Source organism: Homalodisca vitripennis, chromosome 1, assembly GCF_021130785.1.
Source record: "Homalodisca vitripennis isolate AUS2020 chromosome 1, UT_GWSS_2.1, whole genome shotgun sequence".
Classification (NCBI taxonomy): domain Eukaryota; kingdom Metazoa; phylum Arthropoda; class Insecta; order Hemiptera; family Cicadellidae; genus Homalodisca; species Homalodisca vitripennis.
In genome coordinates this window covers 244713345-244733996 of record NC_060207.1, presented here as the reverse complement: position 1 = coordinate 244733996, position 20652 = coordinate 244713345, and the positions used below count along the sequence as shown (strand labels likewise).

At 32.4% G+C, this 20652-nt stretch overlaps 2 protein-coding genes across 2 annotated transcripts; one reads left to right on the top strand and one right to left on the bottom strand.

Moving 5' to 3' along the window:
- Window positions 1–247: 247 nt before the first annotated feature.
- Window positions 248–5868, bottom strand: LOC124353227 (40S ribosomal protein S29). The gene is made up of 3 exons (XM_046803129.1): window positions 5714–5868; window positions 2106–2205; window positions 248–353 (listed from the first exon to the last, which is right to left on the bottom strand). Exons 1-3 carry the CDS (start codon window positions 5773–5775, stop codon window positions 345–347), a joined length of 171 nt encoding a protein of 56 aa, XP_046659085.1. The 5' UTR covers window positions 5776–5868; the 3' UTR covers window positions 248–344.
- An 8189-nt stretch (window positions 5869–14057) lies between these two features.
- LOC124353226 (protein SEC13 homolog) lies at window positions 14058–18166 on the top strand. The gene is made up of 2 exons (XM_046803128.1): window positions 14058–15171; window positions 17449–18166. The coding sequence occupies exon 1, from the start codon at window positions 14224–14226 to the stop codon at window positions 15166–15168; it is 945 nt and encodes a 314-aa protein (XP_046659084.1). The 5' UTR covers window positions 14058–14223; the 3' UTR covers window positions 15169–15171; window positions 17449–18166.
- The last annotated feature ends 2486 nt before the right edge of the window (window positions 18167–20652 follow it).

Here is a 20652-nt window from a genome sequence, read left to right as displayed (position 1 = left end):
GTTCAATGATTCAGAAAAAAAGCAACACTACATTTTGAGATCTGCATAAATTGATCTCTTCCTCAGGTGGATAAATTTATATCTACAATACTATCTAGGTTAAAATAATCTAAATATAATACCATAGCCTGGCAGTAAAAGGGATTTAAAACACGGGTGGGGTGACACCATTTTCCTCTGTTGCACTCACCATCAGCAATTTAGATGTCAGTTGACTGACTATGCATGTTACAAAAAAGAAAACAAGTTTTAAAATAAAAATTAAAGTTTAATGTAATAGATACATTTGTAAGGTTGCTGTTGTTGATTGCAGTACACAGAAAACCTCTTCACTGTGACACTTCTTAGTCCAGCTGAAACATGAAAAAATAATAATTAGTAATATATCTCAAGTCTGTGTATTTTATAAATATCATTTTTACAATATTGTTCCTAGCAATATAGATTTAAAATACCTTATTGGGATAATTTATAATAAACAACATTCCAATACAGACGGGTCAGAATATTGTTACTCACAAGTACAAGATGTATAACTTACACTTAGACTCAAACTCTTCTTTTTATACTTTTATCTTCACTAACCTTTCTGAATTTAATTTAATTTTCAGTATGTTCACATATTTAGTTTGTCAGTATGTCTTTATTACACACACTTTGCCATACACATTTAGACAAATATTTACTGAGACCTATTTCTATTTCATCTATGTAAAATAAATTTGCCATTTTTATTTGTTATAAATCAAAATAATGGAGGCAGATGACATTATTTTATACAATGATATTTAACCCTTTGAGTGCCAGGCCTATAGTCCTTCCAGCACAGGAAGAATAAATAGGTAGGGTTTTTGTGGAACAGTTATCCCTGTCACAAGCATTGTTATATAAAATATTTGTGTAGGATAACTGTCCCAAAAAAACTCAAAACAAGTTGTAACTTGGTACAAGATATAAATAACATGTGTGCACGCACGCACGTGTGTGTGTGTGTGTGTGTGTGAAACAGGGGATGGTTTTGGGCTCTGGGGTAGTAATGTTCAGTGAAATGATACTGAAATGTTTTATTTTGTATGCCAAATGTAGCTAGTATGGAGACGTATGTCTATAGAGAAAGTGTATTAACATACATCACTTGATATACAGATGATAATATGTTGAACTCAGTACTGGCACTCATTTTAGTTATAAAAGGTTGACTGTTTAGATTATCATGAGAAATAAATATATACCTATCATGGCAAATTAATTATGATGTGTTATAACTTTTTCAGCAAACTATAGAAAATAACAGGATTAGATTATTTCCATACCGTATCCATAAAAATGTACAAAAAAATCCATGTAATTTTTTTTAGATAAATTTGTGGAACACTATGGTTTAACCCTTCACACGCCATTAACTTTCCTATAACACCAAGTCACAATTATTTTTTCTTTGAGTTTAAATCAAACTTTTATTATAACTAAATTATAAAAGTTAAAAGCAAAAAAAGTATAAAACAGGCCATATTACTTAAAATTAGCGTAGATGTATTTACTGATAAAAATTTTAAAATAACTATTTACTTCAATTAAATTTAAATTTGATAATAAAATGTAATTAAACTGAAAAGTTTTATAAACTACTAATTGTTGTTTAACACTACCACACAATGCAGAATAACTAGGTACGGAGTAGACACACACTTGTGACAACAGAGAAAGCAGTAATACACCTCACGGATATGTTTGGTTATGGCTCTGTAGGAGACACAGAACTGACAATCAGGTGGTCGGAGTTAGAGAAAGGGCGCTCCCATCCCCCTGCCGCAGAGTGAAGGTCGTTTTTAAATACTTCCTTCGCAATCGCAAGAAGGGTGGAGCATACACTGGGCATTTCCAAGGCTTTTTGCAAACTAAAAAAACTTTTCAAGAGACAATCTATAATATCGGATATAACTGTATTTGGAGTTTCGGTCAGTCTACAATTAATTCTAATATATCAGTCTATGGCATGGAAAGAGTTAGAGATGTTTCAACAATTAAAAATCTAAAATAGCTAAATGTTAAAAAAATATGTTTTAATGTTGTATGTAAAAACAATAATATAAATTGTAAGCTACCTTCTTGAATCCAATCTCTGAGGCGTACTCCCTGAAGCACTGTCTGCAGAGGTTTAGACCATACTTTCTGATCAGTCCGTGGCCATTGGCACAAGCTCGGCTGTAACACACGACACTAAATCACACACACATTCTTAACTTATAAATCTACTTCACACTGCCCACAAACGTTGTCATGCACACTTGCTTTCATTGTATCCAATTAAACTAAATATATTTAAGACCAACCACCTGCAGTGAAATATATACATATACTGAAATATGAAATATATATATATATATATATATATACTGTTGTAATAATATGTTGGAGCAATACATGCTGTAGATAAAATTAAGATAGAAAAATTATAACAATCTTATTGGAACTTTATTGGTAGACAGAGATATTTAATTTTACAAGCAAATTTGTTATCATATTTAGTTAAAAAGTACTAATTGAAAAATTTTTTATAAATTCAAAACAAAAATATTTTTAGTTTTTACGTAATTTTTCTGGGAAATTAGATAACCAAGCGAACAAAGTGAATGATTTCTTTAGTAGGCCTACCTAGTTTCTAAAAATAGAATTTTAAGCTTACATACTGTAGTTTCATAAATTCAGTACAGCCACAAAGATTTAAACAATTTTATTATAAAAATAACAATGTATAAAGTTATATGGTTTTTCAAATGCCTTAATATGGTAATAGTTCATGATTTTGATTAGACGTCATATGCTATAAATATTTACAGTATAATGCAATTATTACCTTCCAACAAAATAAGAGTATTTACTATACCAAATATAACGTATAAACTATATTGTCTATATAAATATAGAAATAAAGATTGATTGATACTAGAAGAAAAACGTTAATATTATTTTTTTTATGTTTAATAAGTAATTTACATGCTAAAATTCGTGGTCATAATGACATCTTCGTACAACATCAGGAAAATTTGTTTAAAGATGGTTATAGATCATTTTAATCCCTTAACCTTAAAACTTACCTAGGCTAACCTAAGAACTACCTTGAATAAAGAACCCATTTAATGTCATATTTGTGCACTGCTATTTCTTATGAACTTAAATGTATTTTTAAACTATCTGCGCCCAGTGGCTAAATGTGTCTGTTCTGTGGTTTGAACTTGTAGTACAGCGTAAAGAACCATACTGTAGTGGATAACCATAGTGTTCATTACTCGACTAACATCCGGCGAGTTAACTGTAATACTCTATAAGAAATTTATATTTATGTGTAAAGGGACTGCACACTAATAAATTAAACCAATATAGCCTAAACATAGGCTAAATATTAAGACTAGGAATATTTTGAATCTACAATTTATTAAATTATAACAATTATTTAAATTTGTCCCATCAGTAACAGTTTGTGAAGTCTAATGCAAAACATGATATTGCTTAAGAATTAGATCGTAAAACTGACTTTCATAATCTAATTTAAGTAATTACTTAACTTGAAAATTTGAAAAGATAAAAATATTTAACATATAAATAGGCCTAAGGTTAGAAAATTAAAATATTGATTTAATTATTCAACCATAGGAATATTGGATTATATTTTGTGTCAACCCAGTATGAACTTCTATTTCCAAAATGTCTCAATTAAAAAAAATGTCAAAATCTACCTCTTTTCAGTATTAATGTTAGATTTTGTATCCAAAGATGGAACAACAGTTGACTTTAACAAGAACTAATGAGTTTGACTCAAGGTCACAAGTTCATGTGATGCTCCACGACGATGTTAGCCAAGGAAATATTGCTCTGCACGGCTGCAATATAATAAGCATCCAAACACTCGAATGATCAAATTATCGATTAGAACTATTTAAATGCTGTCTCACTAAATTTAACTCAGAACAATGTAACATTTAGACTGATAAAAATAATAAAATAATAAACGGGTTAATTGAAATTTTCACAATACAATACAATTATTTGGTACTACTCAGTCCTCATTTACTATTTGTTAATATGCTATTTAACCCTCGCATTGTTTCCAGGCGCTCACGGTGCTTCTAACATCAATTAATTCGCTCTGCCGGTCACGCTCGGTCAAAATACGCAGCGCCTCAACTTAGATACGTTCTGTCATTATAATTATATATATTAATTATTTTACTAGGGTATATATTGGTTCAATGAAGTTGATTGTACGAGACCAGAGAGGGGGCACACGGACAGCTGGGCGCCGGGTTGTTTGTTGCGCAGTTACTTGGTGAAGGTCATTGTCTGGCTCGCTGTCACTGCCCCTGCCACTGTGATCACTCCGAACTACATCCTCAATGCACCAACCACTTCACAAAGCTCTGGTACATCACTACACTCACTTGAATCGTCGCAATCACTAATAATAACGAGATCGATTTCGCTGTCACGAAGTGTACGACTACATCCCGCCATTGTTTCCGCACAACTAATATAAATAGCAAAATAATGGAATAAATCTACTGTAAAAGTAAAGTAAATGGTCTCCTGATAGCAAACAACCCGTAGTAGTACAAACTATTGCTACTAGAGAGCAGCACTTATTGGCTCTAGTAGATAAAGCAGTGCGTGCCGATCTGTGCCGTTTAAGCTGCAGTGGCTATGTGGTGACCGTGCCGATTCATGCCTTGCGAGCGGGAGAGGGTTAAAATATAATTCATAAGATCATGTCCAACATGATCTGACGTCAGAGAAGTTGGACGATCTGAGGTCAGGAAAGTTACCGATCAGAAATGCCCCTGGCCATCAGTGCAGGCTTTGGTTGTGCCTTCACAGCACACTTCTGGCAAAAAATAAAAAAATCCTTCGCGATAGTACTCAAATATTAACTCAGGTCATGTGAGCGCTTGTAAAGGATATCTTTAACTTTGGTACTACTAGTAACCTATTTACAATAACCTAATCTAAACCAACTTATACTGATGAATATCGATAATTCGAATGCTGAATGCTTACTATACACTGCAGCCCCCTCCACACAAGAAAAGTAACCTGTTTCCACTTTTAGTATCTTAAACCTAGTTAGGCTATTTGCCTAATGCCATTTCTACCCCTTGAAAACTTAGTAGTAGGTTAATACTGCGATAATCTCAGTTTGCCACTCCAGCCAATAATTTAAAATTTACTCTTATAAGCATACCCGAAAATTAACTTTGCCTGAGGCAACTTACGTACATTTAGGCTAGTTTCCTACTTCATTTGTTATCTTGTTTCTTTCCTACACAGTGGGCTACATACTTAACCTAAAATAATAACTACAAAAACGTGTTTGTAACTGAATAAACCCACTTTACAATTAGAAGGCACACTTAAAACATATCCCCATAGCACAATAGGAAAGATTTTGGATTTAGACTACCATAGACATATAACTTTACTTCTGAAGTATTAGCATTGGTTAATGTTTGACTAAAATAATAGCTAGCTGTAATTACCAGCAAGCTCTTAACACTTTATAAACAAAATATAAATGATAACACAGCCTAAATAAATCATAGGACTAAAGCAGATGGGAAGTCTAGCCTAGATGCCCACACCTACATCTACTTTATACGAGAAACCAAAACGATAAGCCTTATAACAATAAAACAATATAACATTGACAAGCATTAGTTACCATGATCTTGATCCTTGGCCATATTTTCGGGGGTGGGAATACCAAATATTAGAATGCCCCATTGCTAAACACGTGGAATCTTCCTCGCGGAGACACACAAGAGACCATCAACTGAAAGTGAAAGACAGAATTCCACTATTCCTTCTCGCAACGAAACAAAACGGATGTGGCTTTTGGTTATCGGCTGGTCTAGAGCCAGTACCTGTTAGAAATATTTTCGGTGAGAAAAATATCTGCAACAATCGATTTTTCTATTCGTTTTGAAAAAAAACTGTTGAATCAAAATAATGTTCCTTAATCAAGCAATACTACGGTAACTATTAAATATACAGATAAGGCTACAACTCCAATTAAAAAAAACACACAGTAGCAGTCGTGGGACTGCCGATAGAAGTGAAAACGGAACTATTAAGTTGAGAGTAATTAACAATACGTTATAGTAGCAGTACATCTGTAATTGTAAATGTGACGCGTTTTTAATTTTCCAATTTTAAAATCCACGAAAAAAATATTATCAAATAACTAGAAATCTATTTTACCACGCTAGTAAGATAAATCTTATACCGTAATAATACTCATTTCATGATGAAGAGGTTAAATATTAAAAACATAATTAAAATGAATAATGCTAAATTTTAAATACAAATATTCGTACAAATATTAAAAATGTTTAAAAATATATTCGTTGTTTTCATTATTCATTTATCTGTATAAAAATATTAATATGTTTCATACTCACTTTTGAACTTCCCACGTGGTCAATTTAACTTTACTTACGGATAAAGTATATAATTGCAATAACAATTAAACCCGCAATATTTTTAAAACTAATAAATTAGTTAAATTAACTTGGTTCTTTCGTAAAGGTATTTTTATTGCACAATAAACTAATTTATTGAGTTAATACGGTATCAGTGAGCCAATGCGCCAACTACAGTTCCGGCAGAAACGTTCACTCATCACTTCATACGCTACTACAGGCTAAACTAAACATCCAATAAAAAAATGATAAATTACAAAAAAAATATTCATCTATTTTCACACAACTTTCTCGCTGACAAATTTTGTCTGACCAAAAAATAAAAAAAAATCCTCGCTTACTACTTTTTTCTTGTCATTGTAAACGCTATGTAAAATGTAAACAATAATCAAAATTATTTCGAAATTTTTTTAATATTTAAAAATGTAACCAATAGATTGCCAATATTAAGAGCTTTAATTTGACGCATCTTACAGAATTGTACGACATTGGCTTCACTTTTAAATCGCGAGAGGAAGCCGTAAAGGTCACTGATTTTCGCAGTCTGTTTTCATACTCCGACGGGACAGTTTTAACACAGCGAGACTGACTTTTTCATGCAGGTTAGTAGTCCGCGGCCAAGTCTACGGTTAAAAAACACAGCTAGACTGACTTTTTCATGCAGGTTAGTATCATTAGCATGTCGGTGACGCGAACCGAGGATTTTACCCTCTACCAAAACGCTCAACGCGCCTAAAGAAGTTTTCACTTCAAAAAAATCTTTAATGGACAGTTAAGTCACATGTTTTTTGTTATCAGAGGAAAAGTATTTGTTACATTCTCATCATTTTGGTTTTTTGAAATTATTATACTATGAACAGGAAGAACAGCTCTGCTATGTTTATTCCGAATAAAATACAATTGTCAATGCATTAACCATTCGATTGGGTTTGGCTAAATCTACCCGCACTGCTGATAAATAACGAAAACCATCCCTGGACTGCAGATAATATCTACGAGGTAACGGATCAACATTCCAGAAAGTTCTATTAAGAATGTCTCCAGCCATAAGTATGAACTACATCAGCACACTAGAGTGCATTAAACATTACTAACTCAGGAGTAATCTTGGATGAATATTAATGGTCAATAAACAACTGCGTGCTGTAAAATTTGTTGTTTATACCGGTGTGTTTTTATTTGGGGATGCAAAAGTGTACGTATATAACTTTTAATAATAACACTGTACACATTTTTTGAATTAGCACTATATTTCGGTAAAAACCGTCTTCAGCGCATGGATTGCATAAAATATAAAAGAACATGATACAAACAAAAGTAAATAAACAGTGAATAAATAATAATAAATATAGATGACATGAACTAAATATTTCTTTCGAATGTTGATTTCAAATTTAGACGATTTTGGCTAAGTTACCTGACGTCGATTCCATGTAGAATGTTGCCATTTAAAACCAATTGATGTGCTTATTCTAGTGTTCTGAGGTAAATTGGATTTGAATTTTGATGCACTTGCCGAACAAGTTCGACAGAATATGTGTTTTCAAAAATGTAATTGTGATTTAGACCATGAGTGATGACAATTTTCTTTAAAGTTTGGTGCTTGTAATCGAATTGGTGTCCTGTTATTCTTGTCCTCAAAGGTTTTGTGCTGAGCAAATATAATCTGTTGGACATTTGTTACATTGAATTTGGTAAATCAAATTTTTAGATTCACAAGACAAGTTGCCAATGGTAGGATATACCTTGCTTGTGTTGCTACTAATGTATTTTGACGAATTTGGTTATCATTTTACAGACCAAACATCTTGGTTTGTTGCATGGATGTAATCCTTGTTGTGTTTGTTTTGGTTTTTCATTGGTGTTTGTCATTGGTAGTTAAAGTTTGAGTAATAAATCTTTAAGAATAGGAGGCCTTTTAAAGATTACTCTAGGAGTAGTTTTGAAAATATCATTAGTTGAACTAAAATTTTGTAAGGTATTAAATGCTGTTATAGATATTATTAATTTTGTGAAGCCCTGGGTGGTATTGAACTATTAGTTTTTTATCACTGTTTTCAAATTTATAATGTAGTGTTTTTTCTTCAGATTAAGTTTGTCTTTGAGTCATTAATAGTTCAATACCATCCAGGGCTTCACTATGTATATATTGAAACACAAAAAGGTTTTTTTTTTAACATAAACATTTAAGAGATTGTTCATCTTTAAAATCGATCAGCTAAGTTTAAGAAATCATGTCTTTTTAGCCGAAATTGATGGTCACTGTTGTCCAGCAGATTAATAGCCAAGTAGTTAGGATGAGAGTTTAAATTTGTTTTTGATACTTGATGCAGAACTTTGGAATTTCTTCAGTAACAAAAGGGGATATTCGTGTCTCTGTGAATGACTTCATTACGAACATACCATGGGGCCTGTAATATCTTTCGGAGAACTTTAGATTGGAAAACGCTGTATAATTTCAATATTTGATGTAGAAGCAACTCCCCACAGTTGAATTCCGTACGTCCAGATGGGCTTTAGAACAGTCTTGTACAACAACAGTTTGCTTTCTATTGATAAATGGGATTTTGTTCCCAAAAAGCCAATTTAGTTTTTTGAAAAATTTTGAATTTAATTGGAGCCTTTTGTTCCATATGTGTGGTTTCCAAGTCAGCTTCCTATCGAGATGTACACCCAGATACTTAGCTTCATTTCTTTGAGGAATTTGAATGTTGTTTTTAAAAACACTGGTGGACAGGTGTCATGTTTCAACGTAAATGTGACGTGAACAGATTTAGTTTCATTCACTTTAATTCTCCAAGTTTTAAGCCAAACTGTGATAGAATTTAAGTTAGTTTGTAGAATTTGTGACGCTACAACATGGTTGGAGTGGGATGCCAGTACGGCAGTGTCATCGGCGAATGTTGCTGTCAGAGGAATTTTGATTAGTTGGAATGTCTGCAGTGAAAATTAAGTACAGCACTGGTCCTAGTACACTTCCCTGAGGTACACCAGAGGTTATTTCTTTCAGATCTGAAAGACAATCATCAAACTTGATTTGAAAATACCTTCGTTCTAAATAAGATTTTATAATGTTGTAAAACAGTGTGAGGTAGATGACTTTTTATTTTAAATAGAAGCCCTTCATGCCACACTTTGTCAAAGGCTTGACTCACATCGAGAAATGCTGCAGAACAAAATTTTCTTGATTCCAAATCTTGCCTTATTATATTAGCTACTCTATGGACTTGTTCGATAGTGGAGTGGTGCACTCTGAAACCAAACTGATGATTGGGAAATTAAATTGCATTCAGTTATAAAAACCTGAAGTCGTTTTTAAAAAATAACTTTTCGAATAATTTAGAAGGTATAGGTAGTAGACTGATTGGCCTGTACGACATTACTTCGTTTTGAGGTTTTCCTGGCTTAGGAACAACAATAACTTGAGCCACCTTCCATTGTGATGGGAAGTATTCAAGCCTCAAAATAGCATTAAATACGAAGGTTAAGAAAGAGTATGGCTTTCCTAGGAAGCTCTTGTAGTATCTTACCTGTTATTAACTCATAACCAGGGGCCTTTTTGGGATTAAGATTTTTTAATCTCATCATATATTTCAGATGGTTTAAAGGAGCCAATAGGTAGTGAGAGTTGGTTAGGTGAATCAAGAAACTCCCTTACAACATGTCTATTATCAAAGTTGTTATCTACAGGGTATGGTTTGAAAACATTACTAAAATATGCAGCAAACAAATCAGTTTTCTCTCTGTTACTTTTCGCCCAAGAACCATCTGGTTTAGATATTGGAGGAGATGGGCACTTGCGGTTTCTTTGTGCTTTTTGTTACTTTCCATAAAGAATAGTCTGTTGCTTCAGTTGGGGGAGAGATTTGAAGTGAATTCTTGAAACCATATGTTTTTTAAGTTTTTAAGCAAAATCTTTAACTGTCTTGATGCTCTGTTAAACATTGTTTTATCTCTTACATTTTCTAGAATTATTGCCATATTCTTCGTAAGCGACGTTTTTGAGCAATGTGCTGCTTAATATATTACTGGGTAATTGATATTGCCACACGTTGTATTATTAAGTTTTCAGGCGTTGCACTCCAAGCAGATTTCTGAACAGTATAATTAAAAAATTTCCACAGCGTTGTCTATTTCCTCTCTTGTTTTAAGTGATATATTAAGACTTAAACTGTCATTTAACGTTTCACGAAACACTTCACCCAGTTTGTGCCTTTATTCGATAAGGACGGTGCCTTTTCTTTCAATACAAATGATGAACTTATTGATAGGATGACCGGAGAGTGATCGGACGACAAATCAAGAGATGAAACAGCCTCCATATAGTTAGGAGAAATACCCTCCGTAACAAAGAAATCAAGAAGATCTGGAATTTTGTTGGGATCTGAAGGCCAATAGGTTGGTTCCCTCCCCTGTAGATACGTAACTCAAGTGATTGTCATTCATGCAATTTAACAAATTTCTACCTCTAGGGTTAATCAACCTTGAACCCCACATGACATGTTTGGCATTAAAGTCACCACCTGCTACAAAACGAGGCCCTAAAAGTTTCGAAAAATTCGTTGAATTGAAGTTTGGTAATATTGTGCCTCGGGGGACAGTAAACACCAGAAAATGTAAGTGGTCCCATCCAGTCCTCAACCACTATGCTTGTAGCTTGAATATGATCTTCTTGAAATCTAGGTAATTCATAATGTTTTATTTGTTTTTCTGATTAGCACAGCGCTACCCTCCATGCGCCGTATTGTCAGGGTGGTTTGTAGAATAAAAAGTAAAATTTGGGATTTTGAAAAAATTTAAGTTTTGTAAAGTGGGTCTCAGAAATTAACATAATATCTATTTTTGTGTATTGAAATAAAAAGTTGAATATCTTGGCCATGTCGGGCCAAGCCATTGGCATTCCAGAGTCCAATCCTAAAAAATCTATTCATTTTAGTTTTGATATGACAGTTGTCAATAGGTTAATCAATGTACCTATTTGCTGGGCTTGTTGAGACATCATCATTTCGAACTTATTTAAAAAATCCATCAATTATTTGATTCAGATTGTGATTTGCTTCTACATTTGATTGACCTGATGCCACTCTAGCATAAGATAAGGTTGGTGATACTGGTTGAGACTGATTACCTGTTGAATTTTTGAGTACGAACAGATATAGGTCTATCTACTTCTCGATCTTGCACTGGAGGAGGAGTGTCTTTTTTTAACGCTGGTCTTAGAGGTGGAAAAGCCTTTTTCTTAATATCTTTGTAAATAGAGCAACCTTTATAGTTGGCTGGGTGCTCACCACCACATAATACACATTTGGGAGGAACATTTACAGATTTATTACAGCTGCTAGTATCCATGATCTGAGCCGCATTTTATACACAGCGGTTTTGGTACCAAGCAGTAAGCCTTTTTGTGCCCATATCTTTGACACTTTTTGCACTGCACCACATCATTACGTTTTGTAAGGGGGGCTCAAAACACAATTTTGGCATTTAGTAGGAATTCAATTTTAAAAATGTCTTTGTTGTTTGATGCTGGCTCTAAGTCTACAAAAAAAATTGACAGTGGATCTTTAGATTTGCTACTTCTAAGGTTCGACACATTCCTAACTTTGTGGTTATAAGCTTCTATAGCTGTTTTAATTTCCTGGGGTTCCGTAGAGAAGTGCATATTCTTAAGCACTACTCTATAAGCTCTGTCACCCTTTATTTGGTATGTATGGAAGTTTTTACTTTCATGTTAGTTAAATGTTTGACTAATGCGCGGTAAGGCTTCAATAGTATCAGTGTTAATTTTTACTTTATCTCTAGCTATGCATTTAAATGAATATGACTCTTTTTTTAATTACTTGTTCAATGTTTACCATCATTTTACTTATGTTGACAATGTTGGGGACAAATATAGGTGGAGGCCTCACCTTCGTCCTACATTTGTCGTCATTCATCGTTTCTTCTTTCAGAGCTTAGGTTGGCGTTACTCAGCATTTCAAAATCTGTTGTGCAATTCAATAGGTCTAGCAGTTTTTGCAACGTACTCTGTAGGTCTACAAGGTTTCTTAACATCTGAAACGTTGGCTGTTGACAAATGTCTTTTGTTTCTAGTTGTTTCGATTTGCCACTCGTTTTTGATTATTGACATCGTCATTAGAAATAGTTTTTCCTGAAATGATGTTCATTGTTTGCTTATTAGAACAATAATTGTGATCATTAGTTATGGTATCAAAATCCAAACAGTTTTGAGTTGTTTTGAAGGGGCAAATTTTAAGTTGTCCATTACCTTCTCACTTGAAAAACTACTAATAGTAAACAAACACTGAAAACAATTAAAGTTAACGGGTAAGGTTAGTTGTAGGAAAAGTACTGGAAAAAAAAGATTACGAAAAAAAATCTAAAACATTTTTATGTAAATTATGAACAAAAATGTTTTAAGAACTGTTTTTTATATAGTTTTAACCACTAATTGGGTAAAAAAACTACATTTTAAATTAAAATAAAGGACACAACACTGAAACAGCACAGCTGGGGTTCACAGTCTTGACCTAATAATCACAAAAAGGTAGCGTCGAAAGCTGTTTGGTATTGTAAAATCTTCAAGTAGATCGCTTATTACGAGGCTATTGTTGTAATATTTACTTACATCTTAAACGGGATAGAACTTACCTATTAAATAGTCAACGTATATAAACACTAAATTAAAGTCACACGTTTAAAAGTAATAGCAGTAGTTTAAACAATTATATAATATCATAAATAATAAAGGAACCATACCATTAATCAGACAATAAAATTCAGGCAGGTAATAGGAAAAATGAAATTTAAATAGTGAAGAACACTTAACAAAACCTTCTTGAAACCGAGAAATACATAGTCAATCACCTTTTAGTGTTATTTTATACAGTTTTATAAAGTTAACTATCTTTTTTATTTTATCCGTATAAATAAGTATTTTAACAAAAATCAAATCGTTAGACACTTCATAGAATTCATTCTTTCTAAAGTTACATAATTTACCAACATCTTGTGATTTTTAATATTTTCGCAATATAAGATCTTTTCCGTTATCTTATGCAAATAATTAAGGGAAACTAATGATTGGTTTTATGTATCTAATTATTATCCTCCTGTTTAGGCTAGCAAGATAAAAACGTCAGCGCTTCTTTACTTTTCTAATTGGGCCTACTTCTCAGGTCGGAATCGAATGTAATGATGGTTATTGTTAAGGATAGGATTTTGCCCGGAATGAATCATAACATTTATTCTTCCTTAAATGTACTCTTACTATTGAACATTCGTGCGATAATTGGACTAAATGAGCATTCAAACAGGTTTAATTTCCATCAGCAGTTTAAGAAGTTAGAACAAAAATCCTGTAACAACGAAATTTCCAGTGCTCGATATATTTGTTATATAACTTTTGACTATATACTAGACAGAATATCATTAAATTAACTTTGCTTTCACTAACTAATTTCCATCAAATCAATGTTTGGATATATGCTTTAAGTTAAAAGGAATACGGTTTATACCATAGCTACTGTTATACTAAACAAATTCATAGACAATATCAGGTTACCACTGTTTTGTAAACGCCAATACGTCCACGTTTATTCTAACCTATAAAGCTAAACAGTTAACAGTATTAAACCGTGTTTTAATAAGTTCGGGTTGTTGTCAGTGAACATTGTAATCTCCATTATTATATTTATTTGTTGGATAGATTATTTCTAGTTATATACTTCAAGATTTAAAATTAGACAAAATGGTATCCGTGTTAAATACAGTTGATACTGGACATGAAGATTTAATTCATGATGCAGAAATGGATTACTATGGTTTACGCTTAGCAACTTGTTCATCTGACAGTAGTGTAAAAATTTATAATCTTAAAAACGGAACTCAAAGCTTGGTTGCAGATTTAAAGGGACATTATGGTCCTGTGTGGCAGGTAGCTTGGGCACATCCCAAATTCGGTAACTTTCTTGCTTCTTGTTCTTATGACAGAAAAGTTATTATTTGGAAAGAAAGTGGTCCAGGAGATTGGGCAAAATTCTATGAATACAACAATCATGACTCTTCAGTGAATTCAATAGCTTGGGCTCCACATGAATATGGTTTGTTATTAGCTTGTGGCAGTTCAGATGCAACGATATCAATTTTGACCTGTACTCCAGATGGCTCAGCTTGGGAATCTAAGAAGATTCCTAATGCACACACAATAGGATGTAATGCGGTAAGTTGGGCCCCTGCAACCTCAACTCTGCCTGGACTCGGTACTTCTAAGTCTGGTGCTGTTAAAAGATTAGTGAGTGGCGGTTGTGATAATATGGTCAAAATATGGAAGGAAGATGGAGATCGCTGGGTGGAAGACTGTAAATTGGAAGCTCATTCTGATTGGGTTCGAGATGTGGCTTGGGCTCCTTCTATAGGCCTACCACGGAGTACCATAGCAAGCTGTTCCCAAGATCGTAGAGTTGTCATTTGGACAAGTGAAGATAACATTAATTGGGCATCGACCATTTTACACACATTTGAAGATGTTGTATGGAATGTAAGCTGGTCCTTAACAGGAAGTGTACTTGCTGTTTCTGGTGGAGACAATAAAGTCAGCCTTTGGAGAGAAAATAATGAGGGCCAATGGATCTGTATTAGTGAAGTATCCAAAGGACAGGGGCAAATGGCAGGCAGTGAGCAGAGAGCACTTTGAAAGGTACGTGCTAATAGGTTTTAGGTAATAGTAGTAGTCATTAAATTAATAATATAATGAGCTTCCTCAAATTAAATCTTTTTATACAGCGGTATGTTACTTAGATTGTACTGTAAATAATTACTGGAAAGTAAGTAGTTATTTCAGCCCGTTTTAAAGGTTGCTTAATATGTCTACTGCCTTGTGAAATAATGTCAGCTACTCGGCTTTACTTCTTCACTATAAATGCAAAAAAGACTAAATAAAATATGAATAAGCATTAGGGGAATTTTTTGATCAGACCTGGATTTTTCATCCATTATGGTAGCCTGATAGATACTTGATTTTTATTTTTTCATGTGTTACTAGTTAATGCATTGATAATATTTATCAATTAAACAACATAAATTAAATTTTTCAGAAGGATCTGATCACAAATATCTACGACAAACAGTGCAGGCCACTGCAGTGCCTCAGCGTACTGCTGATGATGAACGAAAAACATAACTGGAGATAGGCTACCTATCAGATTACCAGAATGTTTACATTCAAATGCATATCCAGTAATGTTGGCCCTGTACCAATATAATAAGTAAAGAATGATTCACAACTACCTAGTCAGATTATGCGTGACAGCTGTGACATTTCCGATAAGTTTACAATGTACTTGTAGCTGAAATTCTTGATTACCGCACAGAATATTGTGATAAGATATTAAATTATTTAATGCGGTAATTGTAAAGTAAAGATTCTTGTCCGTTAATACTGATATTTTTTTTATATAGGCCTATTCTTAAATAGTGAGTAATTATATGTATAATATATCTTTATTTTCATTTATATAGGTAGTTTCTTGAAAGCTTTTTAGGAATTTTCTTTATTTCTTATATACGTTTCCAAGCTATAGACTTTATGAGAAGGGGGGGGGATAAATCCTGGGGGGGGGGCAGCTTTATAGAGTACTCTCCACTAGTTGTTTGGTAAAAAAACAAAAAATTAAAATTTTGAAGTTTTAATATGAGGTTTTTATCAGGTAAGAGATTTTATTATTATTTTGTCCACAGTGATATACAAATTAAGATATTGTGAAACATAGGAAGTTATTCTACTATCTCAAGAAGAATAAAAATATAATAGCTAAGCTCTGTGGGAAAATTACAACTCAAATCACAGTGCGCAGGTTGTCGCTTACCAATCTTGAATTTTAACAATTAAATCCAATTGTAGAGTTAATCATTCAAACATTTGTAGAAATAAGGCTAAAATCGTTGATTTAAATATAGTCTGATAATGTTTTATGTCTTTGCCTCTAGCTAACTTGTAGTAGGTACAAAATCAGTTTTGCATTTATTAAATCAGTGTATTGCTAGACTAGCCATGATACTGTTTAAAACATGTGTTCATCACTTTACAACCAATAACCACGAAAAACAGCAAATTAATTTAGAAACAATGCAATGCATAGTCTCAGTTCATATTTCATGAAATTATGATGATGCAAAATAAAGAATAAAGCAAACACAATAATTCATTGGGTTGTAAACAGCATTACATCAATGTGCATTTGACTTTTTTGTTTTGCTCTCGCAGTTTATGCCTATTTTTTCCCACAACATAATAGTCACGGTATAGACATACTTTTGTATATTATACTTTATGACAGCTTATTTGTATAGTAATTCTCTCATAGTTTCGTAATGATAATGTTTTGTGTTTAACACTCTCACAAACTTTAAAAGAATGTTAAAACATTTAAAGTCTGTAGGTAAAGGCGTGTTCTGCTGTTAATTATTAAGAATGATGAACTTCTTAGATGCTACACCAGTAATTGATCAAGATTCAAACTGTAGGAATTCTCAAAGTAATTTCTTACAAACAATTTTAGTACCTAATTAGTTAGTACACTCTTTTAGTAGAACATGAAGAGTTGTAGGTAAAAAAATAGACGACAATATGTGGGAGTGTTTTGCTCTGGGACAACATGTTTTGCTCTTGGCAGTCCTAATAAGCTATATTGCTAATTGCAGGTGTTAAACACAAGAGTTTACTGAAACTAGCAAATTGTACAGCACAAGTTAGCCTGCTAAGTGTGTGACCTTCTGGTTAAAAATGCCTTAAGATAAAAAGTTAGACAAAGGCTTTGAAGTCCTTGTGATTATATACATCTGGATTATGTAATTTTTATCTATTAATGTAAACTTGGCTTTAACTTTATTATATTCAAGAATTATGAAAGTACCATGTAGCGTTTAGTATTTATTTGTCTTTGGTTGTAAATTATAACTTGTATTTTTGTTTCAGGGTAACTACAGTCAGTTTTGGTCTCAGCAAATTTAAAGGCTCGATTTCTCTTGTGCCAAGGTAAAATTGCCAGACTACAGTGCAAAAGACTGAAACAACAAAACATTGTTTATAGATGGAATTGTTTTACTGTAGTTATTCTTTCCATTAAAATTGTGGTTCAGGGTTAGCATATGTTAAGCACTAATGCTGATTTTTAAAATTGAACTTAACATTATCATTGTAAATATACCATTTTTGCTTAAATAAGTATGGTTTTAGTGTGTGAAATCATAATTTCGATTTATTGTAGCTAGTTTTAAAAATATGTATAATTTAATATTTCAAACACATTTTCATGTATAATGTAATATTACAGATATGTTTTCATGCGTAATTTGTTATGTCAAATATATTTTCAAACATTTTATTGGATTTTATTATAAATTAAGTTACAACTCACTTTACATGTACAGAACATTGTATTATAATGTAAACAAACAATAAAATTGTAAACAATCAAATAACATTTGATATCAGCTATAAAATGTACACAAACTTAAATTTAGAAAGCTATGCTATTTAAAAACTTTCGAGCCCATATACTCATGACAGGTTTTCTCTAAAACAGAAACATTATTTGTGTAAATAGTTATATGTCATACTTATTCGGAAGTTGTTCTCCAATATATATACATTTATTCTCTTATAATAAAATTAATCTTATCTGTATTTCAAATTTGTGGTTTTGTTTATTGATCAATCATCCCTTCCACTTCCATCGAGCAGTCTCTTTGTATACAGATGTATTACTGATGGAATCTACACATGTTGGTGACATAACATAACTGCTGGACAGCTTTTTGTGAGCTCGGTTCTAATTCTTTAGTCAACATCAGAAATCTCTTCAAATAATTTTATTTATTTTAAATTATCACATTTCAATTGCAGGAGAATCCTACATTATATTACATCAGTTAAAAAATAAAATAGCTCTTAGTTATAAATCCCAATTACATGATAATGTCTAAGTTACAACAACTAATTTGGAAAGTGTTTTAACGTTTGTTATGCCACTATAACTAATGCAATTTATATACCATTTAAGAGTTGCTAAATCCACTTATGTTTACTGAAGGTGAGTACACAGAAATGAATAAGAGTGAGGTGAAAATAAAATGTTTATCTTTTCATTGTGATTGTACTCATTGGCAATCATTATTTAATTTTGGGATATGCCCCAACACTGCGTAGGTCTATTGGTTACTAGCAAACGCTTTTCTTTTCAAACATCCATAACTAGAAGCTCAGTTAAGATATAAAGCTATTGTAATACCAAAATATGCAGAAATAAATTGCCTCAAATAAACAAAATAATGTTAACCTTTCCAAAAAATCGGAACATATACAAACAACGGAAAATATCTTTTACAATATGTACAGGAAAAAGGAATCGCTCTATTCAAAATTGCTCCAGGACACTTCTTCCTTTTCCTGTTACCTTGTTGGTTGGCAGGATACAATAAATACAACCTAACAAAACCGTTAAGTATGAATAAATTGGTTCTTCCTTTTTGCAACCATGTAAGTTTTAAAGCAATTGGTAAATATTTACATATCTTGACAGTAAGTTGCATACGTGTCAGATTCTGAAGTGCTTGATGATGTCTTCCTTTGTCTACCATCCCCTGTTGGTGATAAATATTTATTCTTGAAGTAGATTATCCTAAAACTAATATGCCTAAAACCCTCTGATTATTCCTTATAAAGGAAGTATTTATATAATTATTTTATACAGATGTCTACTTAAAAATGAGGAACCCCACCAAACTTAATTTATCTCAGTAAATAAATAAAAATATCGGATAAATTTATACATTTCTCAAGAATTAAAACTTTTTTAGTATTACTAATAAAAGTCCAACTACATATCGATAAAAATAAATTAAATAAAAACACTGGTATAAAGTAAGTATAAACATATAAAGTATGATATTAAAACTAACTAAGTAATAAAGCAAACAACAATGTAATACTCTCTCAACAATAAACTGTGTAGTTACATGTCATTTACAGCTGATTTATATATTTTGATATAGCAAGTTGCAACTATTATATATTTTAAACAATTTGTAAAATATTGTAGAAAGTTTAGTTCACAACTTTACAAGAAAGATCGATTCTTTGTGATAATTTTGGTATAGAGCAAGTGTAAGTTTGTTATGTTTATAATATTTTTAAACAATTAATTTGTAAATGTCTGTATGCGTGGATGTTGGTTTATATGTAGATATAGTGGACATCTATATATATGGATTTTATGTATATTCTTGATGTGTCCGTATATACGGCCACAGAGATCAAAAGGATTAATGTAACAATGAGTCTGTATTGTATGTGCATTAATAAAAATCATTCAACATTAACGAGTATGTTTAAGATTACAGTTAAAATGTTATGTTTTTATTGTTATTTGGTATTCTTTAACCATTAAAGTGATGAGTTTTCAACGGTGTCGTTAAATGGTACAGCTGGGTTTATTTGCCACGGACAGAGCTGCTCCTCAGTCAGCATACATGTAACGTGTGTCTCGTCCACCATGATCAACTTCAGCAACATCTCCATTTAACGATCTCCCGTCAGAATCTCCTGATTCGTCACGTCAGATTGTGGTTAGTAAATTGAGTTCACATCCTGATTACCTCAGAAAAGTTACACACTTCTGAGGCTGAATGCCTAACCCACAACAACCATCTGGACAAATCTAAAATTGATAAAATGTCCTTATCATTATTACAAATAATTTCTGCCTTACCAACTGAATTACAATCAAAAAAGAAAATAAAAAAATAGTCACAGTAACAACTTCAAAAACGAAATTGAAAACGATAAAGTTTTGTTTCTAACGTCCAGGTAAAACTTCACCAAGTGCTTTTGTGATAGTTTCTCAGTTGGCTGTCAGAGTGAAGTAGCAATTAAACAGCACTACTGTGGATTTGTAGTAGTTAAAATAAACACTACTAGAGGTCAAATTTTATCATCATACAGCTGTCATGCATTGAGTAGCGAAGCAGCTGTTTGGCACGTGATAACACAGGTGTGGCAGTCGAATGCAAAGTAGGATCGGCCAGAATTTCAAAGGCAGCATCATAAGGTTTGTTGAAGCTGAGTAAAATACCTTGACATTTGGTCTTATAAATCGTTTGTTTTACTAAATCATAAGTC